Source organism: Bombus terrestris, chromosome 2 (assembly GCF_910591885.1).
Source record: "Bombus terrestris chromosome 2, iyBomTerr1.2, whole genome shotgun sequence".
Classification (NCBI taxonomy): domain Eukaryota; kingdom Metazoa; phylum Arthropoda; class Insecta; order Hymenoptera; family Apidae; genus Bombus; species Bombus terrestris.
This window is the reverse complement of record NC_063270.1, coordinates 8,058,151-8,072,595: the sequence shown is the minus strand read 5'-3', so window position 1 is coordinate 8,072,595 and position 14,445 is coordinate 8,058,151. Positions and strand designations below refer to the sequence as shown.

Here is a 14,445-nt window from a genome sequence, read left to right as displayed (position 1 = left end):
ATGTAAGTTAAAAATCTGTTACGCGACGATCTCCCTACACAGTCGCGAGCGAATCCTCATATAATGCTAAATTGGATTTGCCTAATCGCATTATGCGCCTTCGTGCACTGTTTCGCGATAGAATCGAGCCATTCGAGTCTCCTACCATCCCAAGTTCACTTCAAAATAATCAGAAGCTAGATCACTTCGTCGACAAACCGGAAAAGTCGGCAACATGACAAAGAAGTTCGAATTCAATTGGCGAATCGAGGTACCGGAACTTTTGAGAAATGGTTCAACGTTCGACCGCTGGTTCGAAGACAAGGAAAACACCGAATATGAGCCAAACTGCTTATTTAAAGTCGATGAATATGGATTTTTTATCTATTGGAAGAGCGACGGCAAGGTAGATTTTCAAAACACAAATTTTGCATAGATACTTGTCCATTTCGAGATAAGATTCGAGTATTATGAAAAAATATCTTCTTTTATGAAATTGGATATGCAGTAAGAAAATAGAAGTAGTATTAGAAGAGAAAACACCATCTGACTATTATATTTATTTTTCTTAATGATATTTCGTTCGAATAAATATTTTTCAATGATAAATCTTCTTACGCAGGACGGCGATGTAATAGAACTGGCTCAAGTGAGTGATATTCGTTATGGTGGCACGCCAAAGGTAAATAATACGACTATTTGTTTAAGGTATCCAAAAGGGTTGTATAATATCCAATTGACGTTTTATACATACTAGATAATCCATATATATAGCTTGTATAATAATCAACGATAAAATTGCTTAGGATCCTAAATTGTGCCATAAAATAAGTAAACACGGGACAATGGAAGAAATAGACCAGAAGAGTTTAACTATATGCTCGGGTATTGATTACACTAATATTCATTATCAGCATGTTATTTGTGCAGACGCAAAAACGGCTAAGGTAGTAAAACAGAAAAATATAAGCTATTCTTCTTCTAGATTTAATCGAGAATTTAGATCATATTTCTTAAATTGAACATTTATCTGGTCTAGGATTGGCAAGTTGGGTTACGGTTAATTACGCACAACACGAAAGCTTCAAATGTTTGCCCGACAATACAACTAATGAAGCAGTACGTAACGTTTACGTTAATTTAATCGTCTCTACATTATCATCCAGCTAGTCGCTTGAAGGCTGTTAGCCTTTTTCTATACTTTTATTAGATTATACTATATTACTACTACAGTACTTGCAACACATTCGTAATCGTTATAAATAGGCTGCGCGTACCCGTTCACGAAATTTAACCCTTTACGCTTCTAAAACTTTTACACTCTAATACACATTTACAATAATTCTTTTCTTAGCTAAGAATTTTATTTCGAAACGAATGTCGTTATAAATTTTAGTAAGTTCTCAATATAGGCGATGTATACGCGTGTTATTAAGGGGAGGCTAAGGTTAATTCGTACAAAAATAAGGCATGTTTTTGTGAATTATTTGTGTCGACACAGTTAAAATCTTTTTATTAAAACCAATAGTACATTAAAGTATGACATTCGAAGAATATTGTATAAAATTTTCACGGAGAAATATTAAAAAATACAGCAGCAATGGCAGCAATTATTCGGACGTGTCTCGGGAAATAGGTAGAATTGCGGTGCCCCTGATAACTTGGTGTTAGATCATCTGAAATCAAAAAATCAAAGTTCATTCGTTAGGTAACAGTTTTCGCCAGGTAACGCTGGGAGGGTTTTTCGAAATTTCAATCTTTCACTTTTTTGGAACACTTTGAAGGGAAAATTAGCCGATTTTGCGAAAATTTGCTTTTAATTTTGCCATTGCCATATTTTTTAATATTTCTCCGTGAAAATTTTATAAAATATTCTTCGAATGTCATACTATAATGTACTATTGGTTTTAATAAAGAGATTTTAACTGTGTCGACACAAATAATTCACAAAAACATGCCTTATTTTTGTACGAATTAACCGTAGCCTCCCCTTAAGAAGTTTAAATTATAATTTTAATTATATATTTGTTTGCCAGTTGGATGAGATTGAGCTTTCAAGTAGATCCTAAAGGAAAAGTGCCAGTGAAAGTTATATCAAAGACATTTGCTTCTGGGAAAACAGAAAAATTAGTTTATCAAGGGCTAGCAGACATGGGCTTACCTAGTGGAAAGGTAAGCTTCCTCTTCGATACGCGCAATCTTATTATCCTTGTAAAGATGTATATAGACAATGTCAAGTATTTTTAGGCTGCTAAAAATAAAAAGAGTAGAGTAACCGAGAATATTACACGTGTTAATATTATGTTCGGTTTATTTAAACTAAACCTTTTGCCGTTATGTCTCATAGAATTTTCAAACATTACTAACAGAAATACTAGGTTCTCAATTTTAACGATATCTTGTTCCATCCGTGCAATAAAGTTAATCGGTTAGTTGAATAAAAGTTCTTCTTCCCAAGACGTTGATAATTTCTTTAAAGCTATTTACTTCGAACAGAAGAAAGTTTACAAGTAAAAATTAGTCGGTAATAATAAAAATTAATCTAGACAAGAAATAGTAGAAATAATTACATAAATGTTATCATTTTCAGAGCGATAAAATTGAGCCTAAGGATTTTACGTTCGAGAAATTTAAGAATTTGTACTTTAAAATTTGCCCTCGAAACGATATCGAGGAATTATTCCAATCGATGTAAGTACTAGTTACATAGAGGTAAAATTACTGCGAATGGCGTCATAAATCTTCTGAAATAACGTTTATTATGGTACTAATGGTATATTTCAGAACCAAAGGAAAATCGGATACGATCAGTCTAGGTCAGTTAGTACAATTTATGAACGAGAAACAAAGAGACCCTCGACTGAACGAAATTTTGTATCCCCTTTACGATGAGAAACGATGCACAGAAATAATCAACGATTACGAACAAGATGAGAAAGCAAGGAATGACAGTAAGTTTATTTGCTAAAACAATTTACGTTCTAGAATCGCGAAATTTCTTTTTCTTTTCCTCCTTATTTCACTTTTAGCTGGTTTTAACGTCACATCTAAGCTACATCAATGTGGCATTAGTCACGAAAATATATAGAACTACGATTTATTACAAAGTCACTTACAAAATAAATTTTCTTTTTTATGAAATGCACACATTGGAGTTGTGTTTTGTTTTTTTAATCCTATCGTTTAGAATATTAAAAACTGATACTTTGAGTATGGCAAAAAACATTAATAAGTCTAGATTAAATTAATTTGTTTAAAGTACGATTAGAGGATTAGACGAGCAAGAGAAAGTACATCTAATTTTATATTTATTTATTTATAATTACTTTAATTTATATTTATTATTATTTATATTTTTATTATGTATATATCATTTTAAAAGTTTAATGTGTGTATATATATGATTACAAACTATTTTTTAATTTTTCCTTTATTTCCGTATGTAGAGTCCTTAACCAAGGAAGGTTTCATTCGTTACCTAATGTCTGATGAAAATGCACCTGTATTTTTGGACAAATTGGAAGAATGGATGGACATGGACCAACCTCTTGCCCATTATTATATTAATTCCAGTCACAATACTTATCTGAGTGGCAGACAAATCGGTGGTAAAAGTACCGTTGAGATGTACAGACAAGTCTTGTTAGCTGGTTGCAGGTAATTATTAATCATTAGTAATTTATTACATATTAGGAATTTATAACATTTCAGGCACGCTAGGTCCTTTTTTAATTTTTAATTTCAATGTCAGTTGGATATTATTAGAAATTCTTAATACAATAGATATAAATTCTATTCGTATCGATAAATCACCAATATCTAAAAACATCAGATTAAACTGTAGAGTTTATTAAATCGGACTAAATCTTTTGTACATATTTTACATTTTCATTCTAGTTATGTAGGAGAAATTAATTTCTACCTGCTTATATAAAAGATTCTGCTGTGATTATTATTATTTTAAACGTATTTGTATATAAAACGTATTATTATTTAAACGTATGATTAATTATGATTAAAAATCAATAGCAAAAATATTTAAAAATTATAAGGACTATCTGTATGTTAAATACAATGCTTTGCATCTTATATGTAGGACAATTGTTCTATGATTTCCGTAATTTCGACGATACATATTATAAATGATAACGATCACACTGTTTTTTGTGTAAGTTGGAGAAATTTTTGATATTCGATAAAGTTATCGAGGGAGTAAGGACAATCTGAGAAAGGATAATGAAATATGTTGTCCGGCAGATGTGTAGAGCTCGATTGTTGGGATGGGAAGGGAGAAGACGAAGAGCCTATCATAACTCACGGCAAAGCTATGTGTACTGATATCCTTTTCAAAGATGTCATATACGCTTTAAGGGACACAGCGTTCGTCACATCGGAGTATCCTATAATTCTAAGTTTCGAAAATCACTGCTGCCTGAAACAGCAATATAAGTTAGCCAAATACTGCGATGAAATATTGGGTGACTTGCTACTGAAAGAGCCTCTGAAAGATTATCCGGTATGTGATACTCGGATTTAAATTTCTTGAATCTCTTAACACGACGCTGAATAAAACAATAATATATAATATCGTCGATATCATATAAAAGATAAATCTTCGTTACGCGTTTAACAAGTTCTTCTTGTATACAGCTTATATTTATAAAATCGTAAATAATTTCGTTTGCACATACTGAATTAGAAGTTATCTCGAATAACATACTAAAGAATTTGTTCGACAAACGAAAGTCGGTAATTGTCTGTTTCCTGTTGTCTCAATTTATGAAAACATTTTTCCATTCGTATTTCGTGCGACTCGATAAACTCGCGTTTTTCCTCGCGAACGGACAAGTAATAGTAGCAGCAGAATTTTATAAATTTTTAACACGCTCGCTGGAAAATACGAGTTTGCCCGATTCAGAGGGAACAGATCAAATGAAAATATGAGAAGCGTGCTTATCGCACGGATGAATGTCCCGCGAGAAATACGTTTATTTTGTAATCGTAAATAAAATGGCACAGCTTGAACCCGGGCATCCACTTCCACCACCAAGTGCACTGAAGCGAAAGATATTAATCAAGAATAAAAGACTGAAACCGGAGGTAGAAAAGGTGGAGCTCGAGTTATTTCGCTCCGGGCAATTCGAGGCGAAAGACGAAGTAGTGGAGGATCCCAGCGCACCTTCTGGACCACCGGAACCGCCAAAGGTGTTCCTATGATTATATTTATCGCTTATTTAAAAATTTGTTTTCACTTCTAATAGAATATAACTGAGATATAATTTATTTAAAATTTACCAGATTTTCTTTAGAAAATTTTCTTTTGAAAATCATGTTCCTAAATTATTAGCGTACCGTACAGCCATGTCATACAGCACGTCTTTTTTTGAAAACAAAATCTTGATGACATTCTAGGAGGAACCACCACCCGAAGCTGCACCAGCTGAAGGTGCTGCACCAGGTGAAGGAGGTGCTGAAGGAGAAGCGCCTCCAGTTCAATATACCGGCAGTACAATGGCGTGTCATCCATGGCTCTCTTCTATGATTAATTACGCACAGCCAGTGAAATTTCAAAGTTTTGAAGTTGCGGAAAGTATGTGAAGCGTGCCTTCTTTTCATTTATATTAATATACAAGCGTTGTATTCATATTTCAGCCTTTTGATAAAGTAAGTAGAATTTATGTATGTGCATACGATTTATCATCGCATTCGCCATGCCTTATATCTTGGTCATTTTACCGGAGATACAACAAATGAATAGTATCAGTGATTCTCGTATTTGTATTTTTATTTTAATTTTATACTTTAGTACTATCGGACATTTTACGATAATATATTTATCACGAAAGACAATTAAGCAGTAAGTGAGTAAAATTAATAAGTAAAATTAAAATGTAATCTGCATTACGAGTTTGGATCTAAAGTTAGGTAAAATCGGTTATGCAACATACACGTAACAATTACAATGATATATCGCTGTTCGCTATTGAGATATATAAGCGCTATTATTGTTGCAGAAAAGAACATACATCATAATATGTCCTCGTTTTCGGAGACTGCGGCACTCAACTACCTGAAAACGAATGCCGTGGAGTTTGTTAATTATAACAAACGTCAGATGAGTCGAATTTACCCAAAAGGTACGAGGGCTGATTCGTCGAATTACATGCCACAAGTAAGTCGTTAATTATAGCTAGGAAAAATTGATATTATTCGGTATATCAATCAGGTTTGTATTTGTTCAGGTCTTTTGGAACGCAGGCTGTCAAATGGTTGCGTTAAATTTTCAAACACCCGATTTGCCTATGCAATTAAATCAAGGAAAATTCGAGTATAACGCAACAACTGGATATCTACTAAAGCCTGATTTTATGAGAAGGTCGGATAAAATTTTCGATCCATTCTCCGAGGACGTAGACGGTGTTATCACAGCTCAATGTTCCGTTCAAGTAAACTTTGCATATGCAACATTTTATTTAATCAGAATATTTTTGAAACGATTTGTTTTATTCGAATAAAAATTTAATTTTACTATATACAAGCAATTAGAGTAACGATACGACTAACGTTTTATTAAGTATTATCGATCGACTGTTGCCTGTATCATTAATACCGATATTAAAAATGTTCAATCACCTTTAAAATAATAATATAAACTAATTAACAATAATACACATTATTAGTTAAGTAAATCGAGTGATTGAATAAAAGTTTAATCGTTGATAAATTCTACTTGTCAGGTAATAGCAGGACAATTCTTGTCCGACAAAAAGGTCGGCACTTACGTTGAAGTGGATATGTACGGTTTGCCAGCAGACACAATTAAGAAAGAATTTCGAACACGAATGGTTCCTGGAAACGGATTGAATCCAGTTTATAACGAAGAACCGTTTCTATTCCGTAAAGTTGTGCTTCCCGACTTGGCTGTACTCAGATTTGGTAATTCTATGACTCTAATCATTTTAATAGATTTATATTAAAGCACATAAATTTGTAATAAGTTCATCTATCGTTACTTTTATCTATAGAAGAATCATTGTTTCCAAAAAATTCATTAGCTACACGTCTTTAATTAGTTAATTTCCAACTCTATCGGCGTTCTATTAAACATTTTCACCGATTCAAAGAATGCAATTTCACGCTGCAACAGCGACATAAATTGACATTCGTTGTTTGCATAGGTGTATACGAAGAGAGCGGAAAATTGTTGGGTCAACGAATTTTACCACTGGACGGCCTTCAAGCTGGATATAGACATATTTCGTTGAAAACCGAGGCGAATTTTCCCATGGCACTGCCGATGTTGTTCTGTAACATCGAGCTAAAGATTTACGTACCCGATGGATTCGAAGGTAATCTCTTGAGCAAGTTCGCCGAGCAAAAATAGAAGTGTATCACGATGCCTCTGATGCGAGCCCGCTTTCTCGACTTGTAGACTTCATGGCAGCCTTGTCTGATCCGGGTGGATTCAGCAAAGGAGCAGAGAAGCAAGCCGAAACTATGAAGGGACTAGGAATCGAGCAAACCGACGCGAAGGCCGAGGCGAAGAAGAAAGAAGAGGAAAAGGCTAAAAAGGGTATACCCTCTTTTTGAAGTTTTCATTCATAAAACTTCAAACGGAAAACGAACGTTTAATGTGCCATTATTTGAAATTGTTGCCGGTAAAATTTTTTAAACGCTCCCGGAATTAAATTGTTTGCTCGAGCTGTTAGTTTTATTAAGATTTTAATCAGTTTGTAAAAGTTTCGTGACGAATTGGGAAATATTTTTATTAAGGCAACAGTTGTAAATTAATTCTGTATAATAAACCGTAAGACTATACGATAACATATTTATATATTTATAAAATATCTGTCGGTTATCAAATTTTTAGAGGAATGGAAACCAGAGCCAATTACGATAGACACGCTAAAGAAGGAGAAAGCGTACAAACTGGGGAAAAAGCAACAGAAGGATTTGGATACAATGAGGAAGAAGCATCTGAAGGAACGACAGACAATGCAAAAAAATCATTGCGCTGCCATTGATAAATTGGTGAAGGGAAAGGAGTACGTAGTGTACTAAGACATTACTTTCGCTAACTAGAAATTACCGAATTTCCGCGATTAACGTCGTTATCGCACTTAATCCCACATGGCAATGACAAATCTCGCATTTACAGCAAAAGCGCGCTGCTCCAGGACGCGAACGTGAAAAAAGTTATAAGCGAACAAACCGCGCAATGGTCCGCCATGGTAGAACGGCAACGAAAAGAGGAATGGGAGATGTTGAAGAATCAGACGGAGGCCGGCCGAGAGGAATTCAAAAAATTAATCGAAATTGTACAGGCCTCGCAGGTTAAACAGCTACAGGCAAAACATGACAAGTGTGTAGATTCTATTTCTAATTTCTCTTTAGTATTTTTATTCGTTCGCTTCTCACATAAAATTTTGACTTGAAAAATGAAAAATAGAAACTTCTTAAATTATCGTGAAATTAAAAATGTTCAAGCATACGTAAAATTGAACAACGTTTATACTTGACATGTAATAGTTGGTTTATAAAATTATTCCTTACCGCCGGAGTAATATAATTTTCGGGATGATGAAAGGTAGGGGTGTGAAGCAGTTTCAACAGCGAAGTAAACGTACGATTCGATATATTAAAACAACTGTAAGCTGCAATAGTACAGCACAATACAAAACAATTCAGCTACACATTGTCCGTACATTTTACAATCTCTTTCACTCACTTTAGACAATCTACTCTTTAGACATTCTCATGGCATGTTTGATCACGTTCATTGGAAAGTTTAGTTGACAACCATCTTTGCACTCTTCTTTTACTTTACTTGGAACTCGCAACTAGTAGTCCAATTAGTTGTCCAAAATTGCTATTCCTACAATAATATCCTTTTTCTTTCTTCTCAGGGATATTAAAGATATGAATGCGAATCAGGTAAAAGTATCCGTGGAAACGGCTAAAGAAGTAATGAACGACAAAGCGTTAAAGACAAAAGGAGACAAGGATCGTCGACTTCGTGAGAAGAAGGAACAAAATACAAAGAAATTTATGCAAGAAAGGAAAACTGTGCAAATCAAGCAAGGCCGTGAAAAAGAAAAATTGAAAGCTTCTCACGAAAAACAAGTGGCAGACTTAGATGGCAATATTAACGCGGTAATGCTTCATAATTTTACTTTAAAAACTGTCTTCTTCTTAATTTCTTATGATCATAAGAACAAGATAATCGACAAATTGAATATCTTTCTTCCAAATCAATCGTTGATATCGCGTGTGGGTGACGCATATTTATTTTCGTACTTTTTCACCAACGTGTCAAGCTCGTTTTTTTTCTAGTAGCTGATAATACTTACAAGATTATCGTTTTGTTACAGACCATTGAAATGTACAAGAATGAAGCAATTCATTTGGACATGTCGTCTAAAACAGAATTCTTTGTATAATTATTAGACCTCGAAATTTTCTACTTGAAAGTTTATACTTAATTTAAAAACATATTTTCTACCCATACTTACTCGATATACATACTTGGCACTATTGTAGAATTTATTAAATCTTTCAATTTTTTCTTTCTCTTTATGCGCTGTTTCATTTTGATCACATTTTGAACTACTTCTAAGATTCTTTATATAATATTATTTGATAAATATTATAATAACATTTACATATAATTCACGGATGTGTGATTCGTTTTGTATTCCTTTATAAAGGATAATTATTACGAACTATACATACCTCTAAGTTTTGAAATTATACGATATATATAACGTAGGGTTTACATTAACTTTTAACATTTAATATTCTTTCAGTTGTAAGTCAAACAATTTATTTTCCAATACTGTATTTATTGCAATTATGACTAAGTTTTGCTTACTATTGTAAGCCTTTGTGAGATTATTTATTGCGTTTCAAGTCTTTAAATTCTTTAAAAATCTAACACATATACCGTCGCTTTGTTAAATATCTCAGAATGTAGTATTTCCAATTTATTTTTATTTGTACTTTTATTGTACAGTTATGATACATTATGCTATTTACACGCATCGCTCGCTATGAATAATTTTACACTAATTTCAACTCAAATCATCGTAACGCTATCATCACCCTACAATATCTAAAAATGTTCCTACTTTGTAAACGTGTGAGAAGGGTGACCGCTTCCGAGAAATTGTTTGTGCGCAAATATTGTAACAATCTGAGAGACTCGATACAAGTATGTATAAACTTAGACGTTACTTCGTAGAACGGTAACTCAGACAGAAAACAGGGAATAAGATAAAACAAACAACGGGAAAGTCGGGCAAACAGAAAACCAACAAACTCGTGCAACGACTCGATGTTTCACTGTCGGTGACTTAAAGCGTTTTCTCTTTATATTGTTCCACATACCGTTGAACAAACGGTAGCCTATATACTCGTAAAGAGGCGATGGAACCCGCACACGCACCCACCCAATAGACTATCACGTGCTCCATAAAGGAAGTTCCTAAACATCCGTATTTCAAGGAGGTGGCCAGCGCGGGATTGAAGTAGCCGCCGGAATAATCGAAAGCTGAAATCAGCGTGAAAATAAATCGAGTATAAGTGTATCAACACGATCATCAACAAGTGTTCACATCGAAAACAAGAGTCTAATCTATGGCCATGATACGATAATACAGAGTATCTAATATTTGCAACGAACAGATTTGATTACTCGCAAACATTTTCAGTTCTTAAATTGCGAAAAGTGTAATACCTTTTCTTTAAGATGCCAGATTTACTAAGGTGAAAGGATCGTAGCGAGGTGAAATCGTAAAGAAACTTTTCTCGAAATAAGAAGAAAAATCAAACGAGAATAAAAGAAATATAGGAAAATGTGGAAAAAAAACTAAGCGTTATTTGAGTTATTCCAAGCGAATTTTTAATCGTTTCTGGGGAAGCAAACAACTTATAAATTTATTTTTCGCATCTGTAAAAATAATAAAAAATGTAATAATTCAAAGAGCTTTAAAGTGTTGTTATGTTCGTACTTATTATTGCTCGACGAGAGAAATTTCTTCGAATGATCGAGGCAGACAATCTTCGATGGAAAATTTACATTATTATATATTTGAACACGAAAAAGATTATATTTACGATCCGAATATATTCGAATAATTCAAATATATCCCTACGTTCGAGAAGTCTATATACAATTTGCACGTTTAAAGAACAAAGTTGAAAGAATTCAAGAGTGAATAAAGAAATATATATTATATAAGGATACATATATAGAACGTACGTTCTGTTATCATTCAGCTGTTATTTCCCATTAGTTTATATTAATTTGTTAAAGGCGATTGCGTTGACCTATTAAAGTCATATCAGACATCTAAATCCAAATATTTATAAACCGCGAAAGAATATATGTACAAGAACGAATGGAAGTTTCTATTTTTATAAAACTTAGATACCCTGTAATTGGAAAACTAAAAGAGATACGTAAATAACTAAAGATTAACGTAAATGAAAACAATTTTTTTACAAGACGAATCGTGATATAAATTAATCAAACCTGCAATAACCAAAGTTGTTCCAACGAAGGAATCAAGAATAACACTAATCTTCGAATTTATCTCGCTCAAGCCACGTGAGACCACCCTATATATACAAGTTGCCACGCATTCTATAAATGCTCCAAATATTACAGGCACCTTAAAGACAGAAGAGACGCTCGCATAATTTTCGCTAGAATTTATGAAAACTATGATTTTTTAATCTCATATATCCCGATAGGGGTAGTAACGTTAACGAGGCTATTATAGTCTTAAAGATTCACAAAAAATGTAATGTTTTTTTATCTTATGTTCTTGCATACGTCACTATCGCGAAAAGACTATTTTTGTTAGATTTTCGAAGGAAAGAAGCGAGCCTATTACAAACAGTTGAGAAAAGTTTGTAATTTATTATCGCACTTACTTGTAGATCGGTAGTACAATCTTCGAATGCTTTGTGCTTGTGCGTCGAAACAATTTCGAGTGCCCAAAGTAATTGAACGTATCTAAAAACGGCAAGACCGCCGACAAGTTCGGCCCATATTAAAAGGAAAGCATCGCGCACTGACTTCGTCCCATTGACAACGTCTTCGATGTGCGTGTAGGGACAAGCGGTAGCATCTTCCCAATTCATAGACCACCAAATCGTCAGTACGAATAAATATACGCCATACATAGAAACACCCCAGTTATCCGCAACTAAGGTACATTATAATTAAAACAGAGAATATGTACTGAAACATTTATACCGGAAAAAATATAACGTTCTTATAATTTGACGCTAATATGATTGTAATTGTGCATAGTATTCCATTAAAAAATATTAGCTGTTGCAGGTACACATAAAAAAAAAAGAATAAAATTCGATACATATATACATATACATATACATAAGTAAAAACGTTATTAGCTTAATAAATTTCGTATCAAATTTTATAAAATCTACGGAGTTACCAATTAGAAATTATTGGCGATAAATTCGGTAAACTTACTTATTATTAATTCGAAACATGCTCCGCAAAGTTCACCGGTAGCAATACCTTCTAAAAATAGGGACCTTACAAACGGATCCTGTATATAATAGTTGGTATATCTTCTCATCCAGTAAGCTATGAGACTTGTAAATACAATGTACAATGTAGAAACTGCCAAAGCAATTATCGTTGCAGCCATGGTGTTGATCGAATATACTATGCACAAGCTCGATATCGTAAAATGGAAACTAAAAAAAAAAGACAAAATTATAAAATCATGAATAAATGTTTATATACGTCAATGACTGCTGGTATAATGCACCCCATACATTACCTATGCGACCGTAATCGTCGAGCTTAAAACTTGAGCACATATAGTGGGAATTCGGAAAAAGAATAACAAAACACCATATGAAACCAAAAAATATCTTAAGGGGGCTCTGCGAGAACAATAGAGTGAAACGTCAGTAAATTTTGTTAAAAACTTAATACACTTCATGCCAAATAGCATGCAAACGATTATTCGTGGAAAGGGCAATCTTACAAAATATTTAGTATATAGTAATATATTTAGTAATGTTTGTAGTATAAATTGATAATCTATCGTAATGTACGAATACTTTTTTCCCTTATGTGAATTTTCGATTGTCATAAGTTACAAAGTACCGCAGTTAACTCTTTTATTTTGTTATATTTATTACTGCTAACATTGATGTATAACGTGCGATCATCTGTATATCAATGTAATTATTAACATAAAAAACACAGTCTTCTCAATTTTCACGTTCATACTATACGAATACTTTTAATCCAGGCTGCCTATACCGTGGCCCAAACTACAAGCATAACAAGAAATCATAATGCAATTATTGTCAATATTTCGTACACTAAAAAAGTTGTTAAAAACAATCTACCACAATAATTTAATCGTATTCTTGCAGTAATGTCAATGCGCGAGTATATTGTTACATGTATTCTGGTCTAGAAAAATAATGTATTTAGCATCAAAATATAGTTAACTTTAAGTTTGTAAGTTATTACACTAACATTATAATACATGTATGTATATACAAAATATAGGAACATTATGCAACAGCAAAATATTACGCAAAACAGCATTCGACAAACTATGGTTTCAAGTGATTCTCGTGAACGTAATATAAACTTACATATTTACCACTAAATTTCATTCGCTTTTCTCATCTCTTCCCGAGCAAACATTCACACAATGCTTGTAAATCTATTTCTCGATCTCTTCCTTTCTTTCGCGCACAGCAAGATTTTGCTTAGCTGTTATTTAAAACCATCGAGTGTAATTGAATATATTTGTGTGAATATGTCGCGTAGCTTTAAATAGCTGGTCTCCCAAATTACCTGATTGTACATCCGCATCACGTTAGATATCGAATATGTTTCAAAATAATCTTATGACGAAACTGAACAGACAATTTTTCGTAAATATGAATAACAATTATACCTTTCACCAAGTATTATTCGATTATTTTACAACTAACTAGAAGTATTTCATTCATTTTATTTATTCAATTTACTTGTTCATATCGTTACTTTGATTCGTATTTTAAAAATTGAAAAGCAAATTTACGTAGGCGTGTAGAGGAATAAATTATAAATCTTCCACTCATGCTTACAACAATGTAATTTTAATGCTTACAAATTGAGTTTGTATTACAATCTTTAAAGAATAATTTGATCCGACCAGTTATAAATTTTTAATTCCATAACATTCGTTCGTTTCCAAATAATTCAGACTACTGAATGCAGTAAAATCTAGATCGTAACGACATTGATACAGTTAGTTGACCTGAATTGTAACAAAATGAAACCTGTATGCCCAAAAGGAAGTACGAATTTAACGCTCAACCAATCAACTAAATACTTAGTTTTACATATTTAAAGTACTAAATGTTTTAACTACTCGAGATTACAAAAATGTCTTTAAAGTGCAAATGATAAATAAA

General features: G+C 33.0%; 2 protein-coding genes across 4 annotated transcripts; one reads left to right on the top strand and one right to left on the bottom strand.

The window, feature by feature from the left end:
• Positions 1-115: 115 nt before the first annotated feature.
• On the top strand, positions 116-10,963 carry LOC100642628 (1-phosphatidylinositol 4,5-bisphosphate phosphodiesterase). The gene is made up of 20 exons (XM_003393603.4): positions 116-385; positions 602-661; positions 786-926; positions 1,019-1,098; positions 2,016-2,151; positions 2,570-2,670; positions 2,764-2,930; positions 3,426-3,636; positions 4,237-4,495; positions 4,999-5,184; positions 5,392-5,569; positions 5,994-6,151; positions 6,222-6,425; positions 6,717-6,915; positions 7,158-7,328; positions 7,412-7,552; positions 7,850-8,024; positions 8,138-8,341; positions 8,886-9,132; positions 9,351-10,963. The coding sequence occupies exons 1-20, from the start codon at positions 215-217 to the stop codon at positions 9,417-9,419; spliced, it is 3,258 nt and encodes a 1,085-aa protein (XP_003393651.1). The 5' UTR covers positions 116-214; the 3' UTR covers positions 9,420-10,963.
• On the bottom strand, positions 9,950-14,379 carry LOC105666529 (aquaporin-11). Of its 3 annotated transcripts, XM_012316787.3 has the most exons (6): positions 13,636-14,379; positions 12,801-13,302; positions 12,485-12,714; positions 11,917-12,191; positions 11,513-11,651; positions 9,950-10,528 (listed from the first exon to the last, which is right to left on the bottom strand). In XM_012316787.3, exons 3-6 carry the CDS (start codon positions 12,663-12,665, stop codon positions 10,332-10,334), a joined length of 792 nt encoding a protein of 263 aa, XP_012172177.1. In that variant the 5' UTR covers positions 12,666-12,714; positions 12,801-13,302; positions 13,636-14,379; the 3' UTR covers positions 9,950-10,331. The 3 variants fall into 3 exon arrangements, with proteins under 3 accessions (XP_012172177.1, XP_012172198.1, XP_012172215.1); XM_012316808.3 differs by lacking the exon at positions 12,801-13,302; XM_012316825.3 differs by lacking the exon at positions 12,801-13,302 and having other exon boundaries at positions 13,644-14,379.
• Between the last annotated feature and the right edge of the window lie 66 nt (positions 14,380-14,445).

Excerpts from the sequence above, each read along its gene's own strand:
- LOC100642628 (XM_003393603.4), top strand. The coding sequence starts at position 215 with ATGACAAAGAAGTTCGAATTCAATTGGCGAATCGAGGTACCGGAACTT. Across the intron at positions 2,152-2,569 it reads TGGGCTTACCTAGTGGAAAG|AGCGATAAAATTGAGCCTAA; the intron begins GTAAGCTTCCTC and ends TATCATTTTCAG. Across the intron at positions 7,553-7,849 it reads AGAGGAAAAGGCTAAAAAGG|AGGAATGGAAACCAGAGCCA; the intron begins GTATACCCTCTT and ends TCAAATTTTTAG.
- LOC105666529 (XM_012316787.3), bottom strand. The coding sequence starts at position 12,665 with ATGGCTGCAACGATAATTGCTTTGGCAGTTTCTACATTGTACATTGTA. Across the intron at positions 11,652-11,916 it reads ATTGTACTACCGATCTACAA|GTGCCTGTAATATTTGGAGC; the intron begins GTAAGTGCGATA and ends TCTGTCTTTAAG. Across the intron at positions 10,529-11,512 it reads AACAACTTTGGTTATTGCAG|CTTTCGATTATTCCGGCGGC; the intron begins GTTTGATTAATT and ends CGCTGATTTCAG.